This window comes from Moschus berezovskii, chromosome 18, assembly GCF_049115385.1.
Source record: "Moschus berezovskii isolate FMDL1 chromosome 18, NW_MosBer_1.0, whole genome shotgun sequence".
Lineage (NCBI taxonomy): Eukaryota > Metazoa > Chordata > Mammalia > Artiodactyla > Moschidae > Moschus > Moschus berezovskii.
In genome coordinates this window covers 17895714-17918304 of record NC_142477.1, presented here as the reverse complement: position 1 = coordinate 17918304, position 22591 = coordinate 17895714, and the positions used below count along the sequence as shown (strand labels likewise).

The 22591-nt window shown below is 40.5% G+C and overlaps 1 protein-coding gene and 1 pseudogene across 1 annotated transcript in view; one reads left to right on the top strand and one right to left on the bottom strand.

Moving 5' to 3' along the window:
• DNAH5 (dynein axonemal heavy chain 5) overlaps nt 1-22591 on the top strand; it is a 265941-nt gene that overhangs the window by 76365 nt on the left and 166985 nt on the right. The window contains exons 26-34 of the mRNA XM_055422257.2: nt 213-275; nt 1344-1582; nt 2291-2531; nt 5342-5541; nt 8927-9080; nt 10997-11160; nt 14862-15018; nt 20382-20594; nt 21725-21949. Of these exons, the coding sequence (XP_055278232.2) occupies nt 213-275; nt 1344-1582; nt 2291-2531; nt 5342-5541; nt 8927-9080; nt 10997-11160; nt 14862-15018; nt 20382-20594; nt 21725-21949 (1656 nt within the window). The remainder of the gene's footprint in view (nt 1-212; nt 276-1343; nt 1583-2290; nt 2532-5341; nt 5542-8926; nt 9081-10996; nt 11161-14861; nt 15019-20381; nt 20595-21724; nt 21950-22591) is intronic.
• On the bottom strand, nt 367-1010 carry LOC148774956 (large ribosomal subunit protein eL33-like; annotated as a pseudogene).

Genomic DNA, 22591 nt, shown 5'->3' with positions numbered 1-22591 from the left:
TTCTGACATTAACTGGCTTTTTTGGCCTTGAAAATATTTAAAATGAGTCACTTTCCTGAGTCCTTTTTTTTTTTTAACAAATAAAAAGCTACATTTCCTATCCTATATGTGACATGCATGAAAACAAAATTTGATATTCAAATACATTGAGCTTATGAAATTTGTATGCAAATACTTCATTTTATTTTATCTTTTTAAACTGTTTGTTTCAGAATGGTCCAATGGCTAGTGGCCTGAAACCCCAGGAAGCCAGTGATAGACTTATCATGTTTCAGGTAATCTTTTTAGTTTCTTTGACCTCTTGTACAACCAAAACCTCAATGTGTTTTATTTTATTTCCACACTTTTATTTACTTTTCAGCAAGTTTAAATCCTCAAAGGGTACAGCATCACGTGGGTTCTGTGTCCAATGGCCTTAGCAGGAAGGTTGCTTCATAATTTGGCATGAACCATACCACTGTTTCCATGAGCGCAAGTTATGGTTGGGCTTTGCTGATAGCTCAGTTGGTGAAGAATCCTCCTGCAGTGCAGGAGGTTTGACTTCTGGGTTGGAAAGATCCACTGGAGAAGGGATAGGCTACCCACTCCAGTATTCTTGGGCTTCCCTTGTGGCTCAGCTGGTAAAGAATCCACCTGCAATGCAGGAGACCTGGGTTTGCTCCCTGGGTTGGGAAGATCCCCTGGAGAAGGGAAAGGCTACCCACTCCAGTATTCTGGCCTCTAAAATTCCATGGACTGCATAGTCCATGGGGTTGCAAAGAGTCGGACACAACTGAGCCACTTTCAAATTATCTTTCCTCAGATTACTCTGGTCTTGTTAGGTTTTCAACCAGGAGTTACTGTGTTGTTTCTTGCTTTGTGCACATAAGCACATCTCTTGCCTTTATAGAATTCAGTTTCATCTCTAGCACGTACACCTTCAGTTTTCTGGAGAGCTGTGTGCTCCCTCTGGTTCAGTAGACCCTGCTTATAGCCAACAAATTGGTGTTGCCCCACAGCCTGCCAGACATGTCTGTCGTTTTAGAGGTCCTGTTTCCAGCAGGCCACCACAGGGTCCAAGGCGGCTGAAAGAGCTCAATGTGTTTTAAATACATACCCCCCGACCTTAACATAGAGAAGGTCATTGTGGAATACAGTATATACTTACTTACCTTTTAAAAACTGTGATTTGGTATGGTTATAATTAGAATTGGTTCCCATGTAATTAATGGTACTCCTTCAGTATTCTTATTTACATGGAATCAGAGATCATGCATGTTTGCTTACTGGTCAGTCTTTTTTCATTTGCATCTTTATTCACGTGTAAACAGTTTTTGATGAGTTTTCATTTGTATTTTTATTAGAATCAATTTGATAATATCTATCGGAAATACATCACCTATACTGGGGGAGAGGAGCTTTTTGGTCTGCCGGTCACTCAGTATCCTAAGCTTCTCGAAATCAAGAAGCAACTAAATCTTCTTCAGAAAATATACACTCTGTACAACAGTGTCATAGACACTGTAAATAGCTATCATGATATCCTGTGGTCAGAAGTAAATATTGAAAAAATCAACAGTGAGCTTTCAGAGTTCCAGAACAGGTGAGAAATTAATGTTTAGCATGCCCAGAGCTATTGAACCTCAAATGCTTTCTTCTTTGATAGGTTGTTGGGTTCTCTTTTCACCCAGATGTTTCAAGAGCACATTTGGCTTCATTGCTATTGTCTGTTGACATCACCCTTGTCAAACACTATTTTTTAATTATCCCTGTGTACCTGGAGAGACAAGTGCATCCTTTAAACCTGGGTGAATCTTTCCAGGGGCTTTTCTGCAGCTTAGAGCTGATCTCTATTTATATTACACTTACCAAACATTTGACGTTTATGTTAGATGATTTATTTGGAATAAAAGCAAGAGCCCTTTGATTTTTCTACAGCCTTTAAATATTGAACCTAAAGAAAAATGGAGGGTTATTGGTTGTAATTTTCAGTTGATAAGCTGGTACATTCTGCTGTTCTTTGTACTTTGTAGGGTCTCAGTATGTATCTGGAGAATTGAATTGAGAAGCACCTTTTTTAAAATAATGCCTCTTACCTAATTTTTATGAAGGAATTGAAAACATTAGTCCTGATTGGGAGGAGTGGTTTCCTGTAATGTAAATCCTACAGTTATCCTCTGAGTCATGAGATTTAAAAATGTGGTGGCTGTTCTGGGTGACTGTTTTTGATAGAAATGCTAGCAGACAGTCTTGGGCTAGAGACATCTAGGCTCATATTCAACCGACCTTTCGTACTGGCTTTTCTTCGCAGGTGTCGGAAGCTGCCTCGAGCCTTGAAGGACTGGCAGGCTTTTTTGGATCTGAAGAAGACCATTGATGACTTCAGTGAGTGCTGCCCACTGCTGGAGCACATGGCCAGTAAGGCCATGATGGAGCGGCACTGGGAAAGGATAACTACTGTCACTGGGCACAGTCTGGATGTAGGGAATGAAGCTTTCAAGTTGAGAAATATCATGGAAGTACCTCTTCTGAAATACAAGGAGGAAATAGAGGTACAATGATAGACAGTGTGATGTCATGGGAGACTGGAAGGTCCCAGGGGATTTACTAGATAGTTTTCCTACCTTATGGACTGTTGGAGAAGGAAATCAGGCTAGGGCAATCAAAAGTCTTTTCCTGCGAGTCAGCTTTTACTTCTTCAACAAATGTTTATGTGATGCGTTGTGTTAAGGGCTGGGGACAGAAGGATGCATTTTTGCCTTCATAGACCATTAAAAATTTGTATCATTAAATAATTGTACAAATGAAGGTGTAGGTACAAGCTTCAGTAAATGAAGTGTGTTGCTCTATGAGAGCCTCTAATAATGGGGTGGACCTATATGGTGGTGGAGGGAGGGTGATGAAAATCAAGAAGACTGGGGCGCATGGGCATGACTTCTGGGTGAAGGGGGTGTGCTTGTGTGGTGAGGGGGTGAGGGGCTTGGAAAGTGCTGAGAAGGCAGTGTCAGGCACATGGAACAGCAGGTGTGAAGGGACTGAGGTGTGGGTGTAGGGGACTGAAAGGCCAGGGTGGCTGAGGTGTGAATGTGGGGGACGGAAGAGACAGCTGAAGATGGGGAGGTGGAGGAAGCTAGAACTTGCCATCGATTTCAATCTTGGGAGCAATCACGAGCCCTCTGGGTGATATATTTTGATTAGGGGATGGTGTGGTTAAATTTGCATTTTGTAAAGATCACTCTGGTAGCTGTGAGGAGAAAGGATTGGAAGACATCAAGGGGCAATCCTAGGAAAACTTACTGGGAGCTTATACGAATATCCCGAGCAAGAGATGATGCATCAGCTGAGGGGGCAGGGAGTGAAGCTGGAGTAGAGGAGAAAAGATTGAAGAGGTCATTAGGAGGTAAAACTGGGTAGAATTTGACGATGGGGGGAACATGGTAGGGAAACAGGAGGGGCTAAGAGTGAACCCTAGGTTTCTTGCTGAGAGATCTAGGTGAATGATGGTGCTTATGAGTAAGACAGGGAGAACTGAGAGGGAATCAGGTAGGATGATAAGGTGCAAAGACCATGAGCTGGATTTGAGCATGAGTTCGATATTCACAGATTGTGTTTTGGGTTACCTTGATGCATCCAAGCAGAGGAGCCCAGTAGCAAATGGATGTGGGATTTCCCTAGAGATACAGACAGTTGCTGGTTGTGTGGTCGTGGAAGAACTCATCCAGACAGGGAGTGCAGTGTGAGGTGGGAAGTCAGCAAGGAGGAGTTTGACTCACGGTCCAGCAGAATATAAGGCTGCAGAGAAGATGGGGAAAGTGACCCGAGAACTAGGAAGATGGCAGGTTTCTGTTGATTCCTTCGCCTCGTACTGCACTGATTCGACTTTAGAGTTAAATCTGAGACACGTTAAATTTTTCTCCCCAAACTTTAAAGTTTTTTATTTTGTATTGAGATTTAGTCGATTAACAATGTTGTGGTAGTTTCGGGAGAGACATGTTAAATTTTGAGTCTTTGATTAAAGCTGTGAAATTAACATGTTATTGCATTTCTTTTTAATCCCAAATTTTATTGAGATATAATTGACATTTGACATTGTGTAAATTTAAGGTGTTCAGAATAATGATTTGATACATTTATATTGCAATATAATCTTCAGTGTGTTAGCTAACACCTCAATGATCATTTCTTCTACTGGTGGGGACAATTTAGATCTAGTCTTTTAGGAAATTTGATGTTTAGAATACACTTTTGCTGTCTGTAATCACTGAACTGGGGATTAGATCTCTAGGACTTATTTATCTACTATTTGCAAATAGATAGAACATTTTTACCATTCCCGTACCTTCAGCCCCTGGTAACTACCATTCACTTTTTTTTCTGTCAGGATTTTCTTTCTTTCTTTTTTTTTTTTTAAGATTCCACAAATAAGGACTGTCCTACAGTATTTGATTTTTCCTATCTGATTTGTCTCATTAACCCAGTGCCCTCAAGGTCCATCCATGCCGTCACAAACGGCAGGATTTCCTTTTTCTCATGGCTGAATAGTATTTCACTTCTGCAGATCTTTTCTGCCATCTTTCCTTCTGGAATAGTTTGGTGGAAACTTTTACAAGTTAGAGTAAACCTTCATCTCTGTATATCTGTAGACACTCTGTTATGTGCTGTGCTGAGTCGCTCGGTTGTATCCGACTCTTTGTGACCCCATGGACTATAACCCACCAGGCTCCTCTGTCCATGGACTTCTCCAGGCAAGAATACTGGAGTGGGTTGCCATGCCCTCCTCCAGGGGATCTTCCCAGCCCAGGGATTGAATCCAGGTCCCCCACATTGCAGGCTGATTCTTGACCATCTGAGCCACCAGGGAAGCCCCTATAGACACACATATACCATTTCTTATACTGTAGTCTGGGCTGTGCTGTGTGCTCAGATGCTCAGTCATGTCCGACTCTTTGCCACCCCATGAACTGTTGCCCACCAGGCTCCTCTGTCCTTGGGATTTTCCTGGCAAGAATGCTGGAGAGGGATACTATTTCCTCCTCCAGAGCATCTTTCCTACCCAGGGATTGAACCCCCATCTCTTATGTCTCCTGCATTGGTAGGTGGATTCATAACCCCTAGCACCACCTGGAAGCCCCCAGAGATTTTCCTTTCCACACTGATAGTCAAACCTGGCTCGCTTGGGTGAAAATCAGGCATCTGAACTGCTACATCATGTGGGAGAGGACATGCTATAGTCTGATCTGGAAATATATAAGTATTTATTGATACATATAAAAGGAGTGAAGACAGGACCTCTGCTGAATCGACTATTCAAGAAGGATGTGTGACTTTCGTGTGATTAAATGAGAGCTTTCCTTTTTAATAGGACATCTGTATCAGTGCTGTGAAAGAGAGGGACATTGAGCAAAAACTGAAGCAAGTGATTAACGAATGGGATAACAAAACATTCACATTTGGCAGCTTTAAAACCCGTGGAGAACTCCTCCTGAGAGGAGACAGTACGTCAGAAATCATCGCCAACATGGAAGACAGCTTGATGTTACTGGGTTCCCTCCTGAGCAACAGGTAGGACAATCTTTCCCCTGAGATTTGAGAACTGTAATACCAAACACTTCAAGGGAGATTAATTAAGAAACACAACAGTACCCCCTGTTTAATTTATTCAACATCAGAAGTACTTGTTTTAATTTTAGCCCTTGGCACAGCATGGATAATACTGTTTTTATTTCATTATCCTCTCTTTGGGGGATGTGTTGGAGACCCTCAATTGGGCAAAATAACGAAACATGCAATTAGTCACTTGGATTTTGCAGAGTGTTTCAGCTTTGCTGTTGACAAGCCTCATTGCACAGCTGACAGCTCAACAGGCTCTAGATTCCAGAGGGAAAATTATTCTGAATTTTAGAATAATTATTTTACTTCAGAAACCTTTTCGTCAACATCTATGGACTAGAAACTCTTAGTTGTATACACACTTTAATGAGGTGACAGATTAAGATGGAGAATGAGTGTGATTCATAATGAGAAGTAAAACAGCACAGACCGATACCAACCTAATATTTCTGTTCAACAGCAGCAGTAGAGAAAGCTGCCATGCTTTGGACATGTGACCCAGAGACTTATAAATTTAGATTTATTTGGTTCAGTGTTTCCTCTTGCTCTGTTTGAAATAATTTTTTGTTCACCAGGATTTTCTCAAATATAGGGTGATTGTGTAAGTGTTTGGAATGAGTAATAGTATAAAATTAGGTCTTAGAGATTTAGACCATTGGTAACCGTGAGTCTGCACTGTTGGGTTGGCCAATATGGAAAAACCTTAATGGACTTTTTGGCCAATTGATTAATTTGAATTTCATGATTTTTATTTTTTAATGAATTTGGTTACTGTTTACCCAACCAGGATTAAGGACAGATGGAAGATAGCATACCCTATGGAAGCAGAAAAAGTACACATATACCTTAAGTAAGCACAGTGTTAGGAATGGGTAACCTTTTCTTACCAATGGTGGTGAACCCACAGACAGAGTTGTGTGAGGAACACGTGTTCGACAGAAATTTAGGGAACACCTTCCCTGTGCCATGGGGTTCCCTGGAGGCTCAGTGGTAAAGGATCCACATGCAATGTAAGAGACTCGAGTTTGATCCCTGGGTTGGGAAAGATTTCCTGAAGAATGATATGGCAACCCGCTCCGGTATTCTTGCCTGGGAAATCCCATGGACAGAGGAACCTGGTGGGCTACAGTCCCTGGGCTTGCAAACAGGTTGGATACGACTGAGCGACTCAACCATCACCACCACGTGCCATATGGTCTTCTGGGTGCATTGGATAGAACAGTGAGTGGAACAAATATTTCTGTAGCTCTGGACCTATATTCTTGTGAAAAGCATGAATAAAAACCCCAGAAAGATGTGCAGAATATTAAAGCAATCTGTTTAGCAGATAAGAATAGGGATATGTAACCTTTATTCACTAATGTGACTAATAGTTGAGATGATTTCAAATCCATTTAATGTTGGACTAGAGAGACCAATAAACAGAGAAGAAAGAGAAGAGGGAAAGCAATGAAAGGAAGTACAATCATTTAAGATTAAGATTGTCTGCAAATAACAGAAGCGCCATATGCAGCGTTGCTTAAGCAAGGCTGAAGTTTGTATCTTTCTCAAGTACAATGAGTCCCAAGGCCAATGGCTCAGGTGGGAGTGTGGGCTCTACCACATCACTGGGGACACAAGCAATGTCCGGCTCACTTTGTTTCCCTCCATCTACTCTTTACATCCAGTGCTGCTGCTCACTTCTCATCTGGAAAAGTGGTTTCCAGATTTGGCTACACACTAGCCATAGCTTTGTTGTTGCGGGTCAGTTGCTCAGTCGTGTCTGACTCTTTGTGATCCCATGGACTGCAGCAAGCCAAGCTTCCCTGTCCTTCACCATTTCCCGGAGTTGCTCAAACTCGTGTCCATCGAGTAGGTGATGTCATCCAACCGTCTTAGCCTCTAGGGAACTTAAAAAAAAAATCCCAGTGTTTGTGTTGCATCTCAAACGGATCAAATCAGAGTTCCTGGGGGGTGGGATCTAGGCAGACATGGGTAGTTTTTCATGTTTATCAGATAATTAGAATATGCAGCTCAGGTTGAGAGATATTGATGTGGAACTTAATCTCCCAACTGTACATTGCTGCAAAGGAGGCTGGGAAATTCAGTATTTTAACTGGGTACCTGTGAGTGTAGGTAGAAATGGGGTTGTATATCTAAAGAAGAAGAAGAAAAAGATCAAAGACTTTGGAAGACCACCATCATTTTCTGTCTCAAGAGGAAAATGGGAAGATAGATTAACTATGAAAGAAGCAGAGAAGTGGCTGTCATGCGTGGATGTGAAGAAATCCTCAAACGTGTGTGTGCACACAGATGTGAGTGGGGTAGACAGGAGTGGAGGGAAAGTTGGAAAGAGGCCCAGAAGAGGGCAGGCTAAAGAGAGAGTCCAGACAGTATCATGCTTGAAAATTGAACTAGTTGTTTGGTCCCTTCCAATGATTCCGTAATGGTTCCATATTGCGTGAAAAACCAGAGACCCCATGGAAAAGGTACAGAAGTTCAGCAGAGAGAAAGTTATTCCCTTGACTGCAACAATGAAGACTAGAATGAGTGGAGTCCAGTGTGACATCTGACTGCTTCTTAGATGGCACGTCTCCCACCTCTCTATGTGTGTTTGCCTGTTGCTCAGTCGTGGCCGACTCTTTGTGACTCCTTGGATTGTAGCCCACCAGGCTCCTCTGTCCATGGAATTCTCCAGGCAAGAATGCTGGAGTCGGTTGCCATTTTGTACTGCAGGCACCTCTCTCTATGCGCTGAATCAAAAGGGGAAAAGTCAGTTTAACAATGCCCAGCATGGAGTGATGAATTAAGCATTCAGGAGCATCATTTTATTTATTTATTTTTTTATTTATAATATTTATAATATTTTTCATATGAAAACCATAGCTTTATTTTTAAAAATTATTTTAAGTTTATTTATTTTTAAAAGAAAAAGATGACCATCTTTAACGATAAAAGGTACAATTCACTAAGAAGATAGACAGAATAAGCCATGAAACACCTAACAACAAAGAAACAAAGATACATAAAGCAAAAGTCAGAAGATATATAAGGGAAAAGGAAAACATACAATCACAGTGAGACATGTTAACATTTCTCTGAGAATATTTTATCAAGTGCAGAAAAAATGAGTAGGAGCTTCGTGAATAATGTCATTAATAATTTACATATAATAGATTTCTACTTATTAATCTTATATCCTACACAAATACGCTAAACATCATTTAAAAAGCAGAAACATAATCAAAGTTGCAATGAAATACGTGAAAATCAGGATTTTTAAAAGCCTCTTTAGTTTGAAAACAACAAACATGAAATACCCCAAATCCTCAAATTCTTAATGTGTTTCTCATCTTAGGTACAATATGCCATTCAAAGCCCAGATTCAAAAGTGGGTACAACACCTTTCCAACTCAGCAGACATAATTGAGAACTGGATGATGGTGCAAAACTTGTGGATCTACCTAGAAGCCGTCTTTGTGGGAGGAGACATTGCCAAGCAACTTCCCAAGGTCTTAGAAATTTCTCTGTGATTTCATTAGGTTTTTAACTTCAAGAACTAATAGCTCATTATCCCTTTAAAAATGCAAAAAAGTTTCTACCTCTATTGAACCACCCCTTCTCCAATCTTTTTGTTGTTGTTGTCAAACTATTCTTAAGAGAGAGAGAGATTGTGGAAGAGAGGGGCATGGAAATAAGAGTAAGAACGCTTTAAAATCGAGAAGTTTTATAGGAAATCGAGGGTTAAAAATCAAAGAATGAATGCCTGCATAATTGATATACTTCTTCAGATAATTTGAAGGTGGAAATTGGAACACTGTGGAATTACAGAGTTGTTATCTTGACAATGGTAGGATAATTTGTTCTATTACTGACAGCTTAAAATAACTCACACTATAAAATGTACCCAATTATATCTGTAGTATAAAATTGAGGGGCGGGAATCTGCAAGGAAAAACTCCCAAACAACATGGGCCTCTTATCAAGATGTTGAGTATGTTTTTCTCAACAAATTGTAATTATATCAGTAGGTACATATGAAGTATATTTTGAGATTCAATTTTTTTCTTTTTTACCAGATTTCAAGGAGTCTTATCCAATTACCTTAAATTGTTTGCAAAATTATAACATTTTAACAATAAGAGTTTTAGAAGCATGATAATGTTGAGTGTTCACTTTGGTTTCCTTAGCTTTCTCTTTGGTTAGTTTTCAGTTTAATTATAGAGGACAGATCTATTAGCAGATTTGTGTGTGTGTGTGGCTACCAGTGAAATATATCCATTCATTAAAATTTTTAAGTGTTTGTTTTTGCACTTATATTTGGGCATGTCTTTCTTCTCAATTGGTGAAGAAGAGTCTCAAATTGGACTTAATAATGGAAACTTTCACACATAATGTTGGAGGAACTAGGTGGAGTTTCTTGGTCTCATATTTGATATATGTGCTCATTGGTAAAATTCAGAAAATTTTAAGAAAGGAAATAAAAAGTATTCCTACTCTCTCAAGATAAACTGTGCATTTTCCATTTTTCCCAAAAAAAGTCTATTCAAAAATATTTCAAAATATTAAGGTTATATTATAATTAATTTTAGTTATGAAACTTTAAATTGTCCATTTTTCTAAATACACAAATGATTCAATGCTCAGTGTTGAAAGCTTGAAAAGCATAAGATTCGCTTAATTTGGAGATAATTGAAAACAATTGGGAGGGTCCTTTTCTCCCAGATTATCTTATATTGTATTATTATTTTTATATCTACTTCCTGTTTTCAGTTAACATAATGTCAGTCCCAGGTTTGAGCTGAAGATTCTTATTTAAGAAGGGATCAGTTCAGTTCAGTTCAGTTGCTCAGATGTGTCCGACTCTTTGCGACCCCATGGGCTGCAGCACACCAGGCTTCTCTGTCCATAACCAACTCCTGGAGCTTGCCCCAAATCATGTCCATCGAGTCTGTGATGCCATGCAACCATCTCATCCTCTGTCGTCCCCTTCTCCAGCCTTCAATCTTTCCCAGCATCAGGGTCTTTTCCAAAGAGTCAGTTTTTCACATCACGTGGCCAAAGTATTGGAGTTTCAGCTTCAATATCAGTCCTTCCAATAAATATTCAGGACTGATCTCTTTAGGATGGACTGGTTGGATCTCCTTTCAGTTCAAGGGACTCTTGAGAGTCTTCTCCAACACCATAGTTCAAAACCATCAATTCTTCGGTGCTCAGCTTTCTTTATGGTCCAACTCTCATCCATACATGAAGGGGCGCTATGGTGCAAAAGACCCAGGAAGAATTGAAATACAGCACATCTAACATTTCAGGTGTATGCAGATATCCAGACTGGTCAGAAGTCCAGCCTTAGAGGGAGGTATGTGAAACACTCTATCCTTGAGGTCACAGATGTGTCCAAGTGTGCTTTGTTACCTTGTTCTCATAGGAAGCCAAGCGCTTTTCCAATATTGATAAATCTTGGGTGAAGATCATGACTCGGGCACATGAGATGCCTAATGTGGTTCAGTGCTGTGTGGGAGATGAGACCATGGGGCAGCTGTTACCGCACTTGCTGGACCAGTTGGAAATCTGCCAGAAATCCCTTACGGGGTAAGTTCACTGGGTTTGTGAAGGCTCTTAGCATCCTAGAGATGAAAGGGACCAGAGAAACTAGATGGGATTAGCCAATTGGTTTCCTTTTGCTTAGACTTTATTTGACCAACATTGTGGTGTAGATAAAACTGAGCATTTGGAGCTTTATCCACTCTCCAATCAGTTACTATTAATTGACTTCTATGATGTTGAAATTATAAGATTAACAGCTTCTTCCATCACTGGGACAAGATCTTGCAAATATTTTCATACATCCTTGTTTTTAAAATAAATATACCTGTTTTTCTGATATCTTTCTTGGGTAAACATCTGAAGAAGCAAATTATTTCATTAAACTCAACTAAGAACAAGATAGAGAACTGAGAAGATGGATCCAGCCATGAAATTAAAAGATGTATTCTCCTTGGAAGAAAAGATATGACCAACCTAGACAGCATTTTAAAAAGCAGAGACATTACTTTGCTGACAAATGTCCATCTAGTCAAAGCTATGGTTTTTCCAATAGTCATGTTATGGATGTGAGAATTGGACCATAAAGAAAGCTGAGCACCAAAGAATTGATGTTTTTGAACTATGGTGTTGGAGAAGACTCTCGAGAGTTCCTTGGACTGCAAGGAGATCCAACCAGTCAATCCTAAAGGAAATCAGTCCTGAATATGCATTGGAAGGACTGATGCTGTAGCTGAAGCTCCAATACTCTGGCCACCTGATGCAAAGAACTGACTCATTGTAAAAGACCCCGATGCTGGGAAAGATTGAAGGCAGGAGGAGAATAAGATGACAGAGGATGGGATGGTTGGATGGCATCACCGACTTGCTGGACGTGAGTTTGAGCAAGCTCTGAAAGTGGGTGAAGGACAGGGAAGCCTGGGGTCACAGATTCGGACATGACTGAGTGACTGAACTGGCTAACTGGAGAACAAGATGAACTGTGTAGTATACACAAGCTGTCAGGATTATACAAAAACAAGAGCCCAATCTAATACCTGTCAATGTATATAGACACACAGTGATGTATGTGGAGGCTGGATGAATTCCAAGAGTAATAAATAATTTTCTCACTCTTTGGTTCAGTTCAGTTCAGTTCAGTCACTCAGTCGTGTCCGACTCTCCACGACCCCATGAATCACAGCACGCCAGGCCTCCCTGTCCATCACCAACTCCCGGAGTTCACTCAAACTCATGTCCACAGAGTCGGTGATGCCATCCAGCCATCTCATTCTCGGTCGTCCCCTTCTCCTCCCGCCCCCAACACTTCCCAGCATCAGACTCTTTTCCAGTGAGTCAACTCGTCGCATGAGGTGGCCAAAGTATTGCAGTTTCAGTTTTAGCATCAGTCCCTCCAATGAACACCCTGGATTGATCTCCTTTAGAATGGACTGGTTGGATCTCCTTGCAGTCCAAGGGACTCTCAAGAGTCTTCTCCAGCACCACAGTTCAAAAGCATCAATTCTTCGGCGATCAGCTTTCTTCACAGTCCAACTCTCACATCCATACATGACCACGGGAAAAACCATAGCCTTGACTAGACGGACCTTTGTTGGCAAAGTAATGTCTCTGCTTTTTAATATGCTATCTAGGTTGGTCATAACTTTCCTTCCAAGGGGTAAGCATCTTTTAATTTCCTGGCTGCAATCAGCATCTGCAGTGATTTTGGAGCCCCAAAAAATAAAGTCTGACACTGTTTCCACTGTTTTTCTATTTCCCATGAAGTGATGTGACCAGATGCCATGATCTTTGTTTTCTGAATGTTGAGCTTCAAGCCAACCTTTTCACTCTCCTCTTTCACTTTCATCAAGAGGCTTTTGAGTTCCTCTTCACTTTCTGCCATAAGGGTAGTGTCATCTGCATATCTGAGGTTATTGATATTTCTCCCAGCAATCTTGATTCCAGCCTGTGCTTCTTCCAGCCCAGCGTTCCTCATGATGTACTCTGCATATAAGTTAAATAAGCAAGGTGACAATATACAGCCTTGACGTACTCCTTTTCCTATTTGGAACCAGTCTATTGTTCCATGTCCAGTTCTGACTGTTGCTTCCTGACCTGCATACAGGTTTCTCAAGAGGCAGGTCAGGTGGTCTGGTATTCCCATCTCTTTCAGAATTTTCCACAGTTTATTGTGATCCACACAGTCAAAGGCTTTGGCATAGTCAATGAAGCAGAAATAGATATTTTTCTGGAACTCTCTTGCTTTCTCCATGATCCAGCGGATGTTGGCAATTTGATCTCTGGTGCCTCTGCCTTTTCTAAAACCTGCTTGAACATCTGGGAGTTCACGGTTCACATATTGCTGAAGCCTGGCTTGGAGAATTTTGAGCATGACTTTACTAGCCTGTGAGATGAGTGCAATTGTGCGGTAGTTTGAGCATTCTTTGGCATTGCCTTTCTTTGGGATTGGAATGAAGACTGACGTTTTCCAGTCCTGTGGCCACTGCTGAGTTTTCCAAATTTGCTGGCATATTGAGTGCAGCACTTTCACAGCATCATCTTTCAAGATTTGAAATAGCTCAACTGGAATTCCATCACCTCCACTAGCTTTGTTAGTAGTGATGCTTTCTAAGGCCCACTTGACTTCACATTCCAAGATGTCTGGCTCTAGGTCAGTGATCACATTATTGTGACTATTTGGTCGTGAAGATCTTTTTTGTACAGTTCTTCTGTGTATTCTTGCCACCTCTTCTTAATATCTTCTGCTTCTGTTAGGTCCATACCATTTCTGTCCTTTATCGAGCCCATCTTTGCATGAAATGTTCCCTTGAAATCTCTAATTTTCTTGAAGAGATCTCGTGTTTTTCCCTGTTGTTTTCCTCTATTTCTTTGCATTGATCACTGAGGAAGGCTTTTTTATCTCTCCTTGCTATTCTTTGGAACTCTGCATTCAGATGCTTATATCTTTTCTTTCCTCCTTTGCTTTTCGCTTCTCTTCTTTTCACACTCTTTGGTTAATCTTGATAAAATCACTGAAGTAGAAATATGTTAAATATAGAAACAAAAGTGCAGCAAAAGTAGGGTGATGGTAGAACGAAGAACAGTCACTGGGTTTTGGTAGCTCCTGGAGGTAGAGAACAGAGTCAAACCCTTCTTTCCATGTAGCTGGATTTTGCTTCTGCTTCAGTGATTGATTCATTGGATTCTTTTAAGATACAGTCCTGTGACTTCCTTGGTGGTCCAATGGTTAAGACTCTGAGCTCCCAATGCAGGGGGCCTGGGTTCGATCCCTGGTTGGGGAACTAGATCCCACATGCTGCAACTAAGATCCTGTGTACTGAAACTATGATCCAGCACAGCTAAATTAAAAAAAAAAAAGATACAATCCTGAGAATTGAAACTGTCTGCCTTTAGCTGATGTAGCGTGACACTTGCAAACAAAACAAACACAAAATCAAAAAAAGCTCCCTGTGTGTAATTTTTCCTGTCCTCTACAAAGTACAAACATTTTCAGGTTAAGTCAAATATATGCAATATATTTGTGAAAAATGAATAAGTTCTATCAGTTTTGGAAAAAAAACAGTCTCCCAATAGAATATGGAATCCCACTTGGCAAAATTAGTGACAAAAGAAAACAGAACAAAACAAAACCATTGCGTGGGAAAGTTAGTTTCTCTCAAAGTCTTTTCCCTGTTTCCATCCAGATTAATGTATTCCTCGAAAGGCTTGTTTTGTGTATTTATGAAGTTTACCTTTTCCTCCCCACTTAGATACTTGGAGAAAAAACGGCTTTGCTTTCCCCGGTTCTTCTTCGTCTCGGACCCCGCTCTCCTGGAGATTCTGGGGCAGGCATCAGACCCGCACACGATACAAGCCCATTTACTGAATGTGTTCGACAACATTAAGACTGTCAAGTTCCATGAAAAGGTTTGCCTAATTCTCTTTGCTGGCCGGTGATTTACATATCCTTAAATCTCAACTGTCTTCATTAAATAGCTCTCCAATAGTGTTTACTAAGGATTACCTCCCTCTCCATTAAGCATTACCCAATGACTAAAAAGATACATTTGGGCCCTGTTTGGCTTCAGACCTTGTGATATTTTAATATCTAAAGTATAGATGTGAATAACAAATAATTTAAATCTGATTAGGAATGCTTTGTATGTAGCATTCATGGCTTTACATGTCAAGTTAATTGTTTAGAAATTTGACACAGCAAAAAAGCTGTTAATAATTGTGTATCAAATAGTGCTTTGACTGAACAGAATTGCCACAGTTATTTGATTATTTTATCTTTGTTTTTGTTCAGTTGATAAATCATGTCTGACTCTTTGCGATCCCATGAACTGCAGCATGCCAGGCTCCCCTGTCTTTCATTACCTCCTGGAGCTTGCTCAAACTCATATCCATCGAGTCGGTGTTGCCATCCAACGATCTCATCCTCTGTCGTCCCCTTCTTCTGCCGTCAGTCTTTCTCAGCATCAGGGTCTTTTCCAATGAGTCGGTTCTTCACTTCAGGTGGCAGAGTATTGGAGCTTCAGCTTCAGGATCAGTCCTTCCAGTGAATAGTCAGCATTTATATCCTTATCTATTTTATTTTTATTTTATTTTATTGCTGCACTGCATGGCATGTGGGAGTTCCCAGACCGGGAACTGAACCCAGGATATGGCTGTGAAAGCACTGAATCCTAACCACTGGACCACCAGGAAATTCTCTGCTTTAATTATTTTAATGAGGCTTTGGACAGTTTTTATATAATGATCCTCCATGTTTTTCATCATGCTCCATTGAACTTTTCTTTTTTATTTCAAACACTCTGAATAAGTTTCAAGAATGGTGACATTCATGAGACCTCAAAGTCATTCAGTGTGAGGAAAACTACATTTGCACAGCTGCTAGAAGAGATTATCTAATTCACCCCTTCACTCCAAATTCCCTAAAAAATGACCCTTCCAGCTGGATAACATATTCAGTTCCTCTATGGTGCTTCATACAAACCTCAGGATCATTTATTTGTTCATCCTAGAGTGCAGTTCACATCTGTTGAGCAAATACCATAGACTGGATGTTGTGCTTAACAAGGGGAATAGACCACCCTGAGGGAACTCGTGCTCTGGTGGGGTCTGCAGAGTGCAGCTCCAGCAGCGGTAGAGTCAGTCCATTGTGTGCATGTGTGTGCTCAGTCATGTCTGACTCTTTGCCACCTCATGGGTTTTAACCCACTAGGCCCCTCTTTCCATGGCATTTTACAGGCAAGAATATTGCAGCAGGTTGCCTTTTCTTTTCCAGGGATTCTTCCTGACCCAGGGATTGAACCTGTGTCTTTTGTGTCCCCTACATTGGCAGGTGGATTCTTGGAAGCCATTAGAAGCCAGTCTTTTAACCTCTCACTGGCATAATGTCAGTCCTGGGGTTCCAAGGAAGAATATATTGCAACCGATACTGCAGCTGTTTTTATGCAGCATAACATTCAAGAGAAATTTGGCCATTAAACTGTCAATATTTTTGATTTGCTGTGCTCAGTTGTGTCCGCCTCTTTGCAACCCCATGAATTGTAGCCCACCAAGCTCCTTTGTCCAAGGGATTCTCCAGGCAAGAATACTGGAGTGGGTTGCATTTCCTTCTCCAGGGTATCTTCCCGACCCAGGGAATGAAGCTGGGTCTCCTGTATTGCAGGCAGATTGTTTACCATCTGAGCCACCAGGGCAGCTCCTGTAACCCACTCCATTATTCTTGCCTAGAGAATCCCATGGACAGAGGAGCCTGGCAGGCTACAGCTCATAGGGCTGCAAAGAGTTGGACACGACTAGCATACCATGCGTGCATGTGTTCATGTCTTGCACAAGCATGGGAATGCCTGTCAGGGAGCCCTAACCTGCAAGTAAGGGGTATACCAGAAGGCTTCTCGCAGGAGAGCATGATGTTTGAACTGGTTTTTCGGAGGGGAGTGAAACACACCAGGCAGGTGGGGAAGGAACACCCTGATCTCTGCTTAGAACAAGGGCAAGTGCAAGGGCCCTGAGGTATGGGCAGCCTAGGATGTCAGAAGTGTGAGTATGTGAGCAGTGTATTACTTTCTTAGGGCTTCCGTGAATTAAAACAGAAAATTATTCTCTCATAGTTCTGGAGGTTAGACATCCAAACTAAGATGCTGGCAGGGTTGATTCCAACTGGAGGCCTGAGGGAGGGTCCGCCTGTCTCGTAGTTCTGCTGGTGGTTAGCCGTCCTTGGTGTTCCTTGGGTGTGGACACACCACTTCCATCCCCAGCTTGGTCTTCACAAGACTTTCTCTCCGGGTGTCTGCATCTAGCTCTCCTTCTTCTTCTAAGGATGCCAGTTATTGAATTTGAGTCCACTGCCATCCAAGGTGACCTCATCTTGATTACATCTGCAAACACCCTATTTTCAAATAAAGTCTCATTCACAGGTACTAGGGGCTTCCTTTGTGGCTCAGACGGTAAATAATCCGCTATTATGCGGGAGACCTAGGTTTGACCCCTGGGTTGGGAAGAAGCCCTGGAGAAGGGAATGGCTACCCACTCCAGTATTCTTTCTTGCCTGGAGAACTCCATGGACAGAGGAGTCTGGCGGGCTACAGTCCATGGGGTCACAAAGAGTTGGACATGACTGAGTGGATGCCATGCATGGTCTGTTCACAGTTACTAGGGCTTGAGGCTTCAATATATATTTTGGTGGGCACAGTTGAACCCCCAACATAGGGAAAAGGAGGAGAAAGAGGCATGGACCATATTCCAGAGGGCCAAGTGCATCATACTATGGAATGCACTTCATCATGAACATGACAAAAGGCAGGGGAGGTTTTCAGCAGAGAAGTGGCCTGATTTGTGTTTCAGAAAGATCTTCTGGGTCAGAGTAGGAGTTGGAATAGAACGGGGGCAAGGAAATCAGTGTTGAAAGTGATTGCAAAGTCAGGATGGAAAAGGCTGAGTTGTTACAACTAAGGGCATCAGTGGAGGGCGAGAAGAGACTGTGGATTGAACGGTTTAAAGAATCAGTGTTTCTTGTAGATCTACTGGCTCTATGAGTTGAATGAAGGGATTGAATTACTTAGGAGGTTCTGCTTGATGTTTTGCTCAAATCCTTCTGCTTTAGCCCCAGGACTTTATGGTCTCACAGCAAAGCTTCTCATTGTTTGATTGTGCATTGAAGATAATTGAAACATCCTCATTTTCAGCCTCTGTTCGTAGGAATTACTGCTTAAAAATAAGAATTGCTTTTTTTTTTCTTGTTGCTGTTTCTGCCATAAGGTTTCTAGTGACGAGGAGTTGATCCTGGTTTTGTGGATCCTAAATCTTGTAAGATTATAAATACAAATTTATATTCAGGACCTAAAAGGGTCTGTGCAAGGAGGGACCCTGAAACTCAAGGCTCATCAGCTTCTTGGTAGATAACTTCTGTGGACAACTAAGGAGCATTTAATTAATGCAGACTAAATCTGAGCCCAAGGGAACAATATTCCATTTCAGTTCAGTTCAGTTCAGTTGCTCAGTCATGTCCGACTCTTTGCGACCCCATGAATCACAGCACGCCAGGCCTCCCTGTCCATCACCAGCTCCCGGAGCTCACCCAAACTCATGTCCATTGAGCTGGTGATGCCATCCAGCCATCTCATTCTCTGTCGTCCCCTTCTCCTCCCGCCCCCAATCCCTCCCAGCATCAGAGTCTTTTCCAGTGAGTCAACTCGTCGCATGAGGTGGCCAAATTAGAGAACAAAAACAAAACAAACATTTGCCTTTGTTTTATAATTGGCATCATATCCTCAGTAACTGTGGAGAGGATTGGTTCCAGGACACCAGAGAATACCAAAATTTGCGAAGGCTTAAGTCTCTTATATAAAATGCAGTAATATTTGAATATACCTATGCATTGCTCCTTGGAAAGAAAACTATGACAAACCTAGACAGCAGAGACATCACTTTGCTGACAAAGGTCTGTATAGACAAAACTATGGTTTTTCTAGTTGTCATGTATGGATATGAGAGTTGGATCATAAAGAAGGCTGAGCCCTAAAGAACTGTTATTTTTGAATTGTGGTGTTGGAGAAGACTCTTGAGAATCTCTTGGACAGCAAGGAGATCAAACCAATCCATCCTAAAGGAAAAAACCCTGAATATTCATTGGAAGTACTGATGCTGAAGCTGAAGCTCCAATTCTTTGGCCAAGTAATCTGAACTGACTCTTTGGAAAAGACCCTGATGCTGGGAAAGACTGAAGGCCAAAAGAGAAGGGGGAAATAGAGGATGAGATGGTTGGATGGCATCAATGACTCAATGGACACGAATCTGAGCAAACTCTAGGAGATACTGGAGAACAGAGGAGCCTGGTGTGCTGCAGTCCACGGGGTCGCAAAGAATCGGACACAGCTAAGTGATTGAACAACAACAGTGCATGGTCCTTAGATTATTTACCATATAATGTAAATACTGTGTAAATAGTTGCCAGTATGTGGCAAATTCAAGTTTTGCTTTTTGGAACTTTCTGGGATTTTTTTCCTAAATATTGTTGATCAGAGGTTGCTTGGGTTCTTGGATTTGGAACTCATGGATGTGGAGGACCAACTATATTTTGTTTAATTGTCATGAGTGGCCGGTAAGGTGAGTAGGAAAGTAAGACAGACATGATTTTTAATGATTAACTGGAGACAGGAAGTTTAGTCTCAGAGATCTGTCTTCCAACACTGGATGGTCAGTGGATAGCACAGCACCACCTGAACTGTGTTTTGAGCTCCAAATGCTGCAGACATTCTCATTATGCCGTACTGCATGGAAATGAAAGTGATATCACCAGACTAGGAGCTAGGTTTGCATTGGAACATATTATGTGCAACAAACATCCTCTGTAAAGAGCATAATGTTTAGTGTAGAATTGGAATCACCATGTGAGATGTTTACATTGATCATTTTGACCAGGTGATTGCTAAGGTCAACTTGACAAGCTGGTGGCATGGATAGCTGACTCTTAGAGAGTCCCGTTTCATCTGAGGAAACTTTAGAAACTTTTTGATTATCACATTTGTATTGAATATTTCTCTTACAAAACAAAATTTGCCTTCTTAAGCGTAGCGTATTTGAAATTGATTTAGTATTCCCTTTTTGATTTCATGGCTATCTGTTGAAAAAACGGTTTTGAAATTGAATTTGTATCATACTTTGCCTTTTATTTTATAATATATAGCTTAAATTTCTACAGGAAGAATAACATTGACAAGAGGGCAATGGAGAAATTCATTCTTTATATAAATATAGCTTTTCTTGGGCTTCTAACACAGATCTATGATCGCATTCTGTCAATTTCCTCTCGAGAGGGTGAGACAGTTGAATTGCATAAACCCGTGATGGCAGAGGGCAATGTGGAAGTTTGGCTTAATTCTCTCCTGGAGGAATCTCAGGCCTCATTACATCTTGTGATTCGCCAGGCAGCAGCAAATATTCAAGAAACAGGTTTCCAACTGATTGAATTTCTTTCTTCCTTCCCTGCTCAGGTCAGTGTATTGAAATTGGAAAGTATTTTTTTTTTTTAAACAGAAGAGTCATTTTAGATCTTATGCATTGTCTATTATAAATGACACAACTGACTATAATTTACCTCCAGAACAATATTGAGATTTTCATAAGAATTTGTTAAATATAGATAAGTTTAAAGATTTCAACTATAGATTGTTGCTGTTATGTATCTATGTCTATACATATATATTTATAGATGTATATATTTGTGCTGTAGAAATATTGGTATATTTTCTTTTTTAATATGTAAGAAGTATTTATTTTTCCTTTTTAAAATTTTAATTGGAGGGTAATTGCTTCACAATATTGGGATGATTTTTGCCGTACATCAGCATGGATCAGCCATAGGCACACATGTGTTCCCTCATCCTGAACCCCCATCCTTCCTTTCTCCCCACCCCATCCTTCCACAGAGCACTGGCTTTGGGTGCCCTGCATCATACATCAAACTCCCACTAGCTACTATCTGTGTTACATATTGTATATGTTTCAGTACTATTCTCTCAAAGCAACCCACCCTCTCCTGAAGTAAGTCAGAAAGAGAGAGATAGATATCATATATTAATGCATATATACATGGAATCTAGAAAGATGGTACCAATGATCCTATGTGCTGGGCAGCAAAGGAGTTAGTATCTTTAATTTAAAATCTTTTTTTCCTACTGAATTTCTTTAGTACATAAGTCATAAAATGTCCTGTGTTTTACTAGAAAAATGAGAAATACATTATAGCAATAAAATACAGAAAATGATATTTCCTTAGTGACGTGATCGATAAAGATTTTGTGATTACCGTGTATAAACCCTTTGTTGATTTGATGAAAGTAGGTTGAAGACATATTCTTTCCATGTCAGTAACTTAAAATCTATTGAGGGAGAGGTATGACTTAAAGTGAGATGAAAAAAATTATAGCCATGTCACAAGGCTGTATATGTTTAATTGTCAATTAAACATATGCACAGAGTTTCCATAGATTTTGAAGCAACCCATCATGCTGGTATAATACAGGATGGCTTGACATTTGCATAATAATCACAACTGTTGTAATTTCTATTTAAATATATTCATATGCCATAACACTCATAAAGCCTTTTTTGTTTCCATAAGGTTGGATTATTAGGAATTCAAATGATATGGACACGGGATTCAGAAGAGGCCCTTAGAAATGCCAAGTTTGATAAAAAAATCATGCAGAAAACCAATCAGTCTTTCCTGGAGCTACTGAACACGTTGATAGACGTGACAACCAAGGACCTGAGTTCTGTGGAACGAGTTAAATATGAGACTCTGATTACTATTCATGTGCACCAACGAGATATCTTTGATGACCTGGTAAATGCTTTATAAATGCTGTGGCATATACAGAGGAACAAATACTAGACACTCTCTGTGTTTACCCACCAGGAATAGTGTGAATAAATTCAAAGAAAAGATACAATTCAGGCAAACAGGCTTCTTTATGAAGAGAAACTGTCAGATTTTCTTTTCAGTCTTTAGCCGAAATTTCAGCCATTTTCTGATGATCTCAGCTAAGGTGTTATGGAGGCAATTAGACTTTATTTTGAAATTCTTTACGTGATCATTTTTAATGCTGAAATGTCATGTAGCATCATCAAGAGCTTTCACTTGTCTTATGCTTCTTTTGGTTATTAAATTGAAGATGACGAATTTCTTGATGCAGAAATAATAAATGATGCTACTAGTAGAACTGCTTAGTAGTTTTAAGGGATTTTATTAACATAAATCACATATTTAACAAGTTTTGCTACATTCATTGATTGCAAATGGTCTTTCTTCATATAGTTTGTGACATCCAGTTGTCACGCAGACTTTTGCCTTTAAAGAAAGAGCAGGGATGAGAAAGAGAGCTTGGTAGCTATAGAGAATAGGAAATGTGAAATGAAATTTGCCCTCTACTGTAAAATATGACATTCGATAAGAGGCATGAAGCTCTTATTTTTGTAATAATTTTCT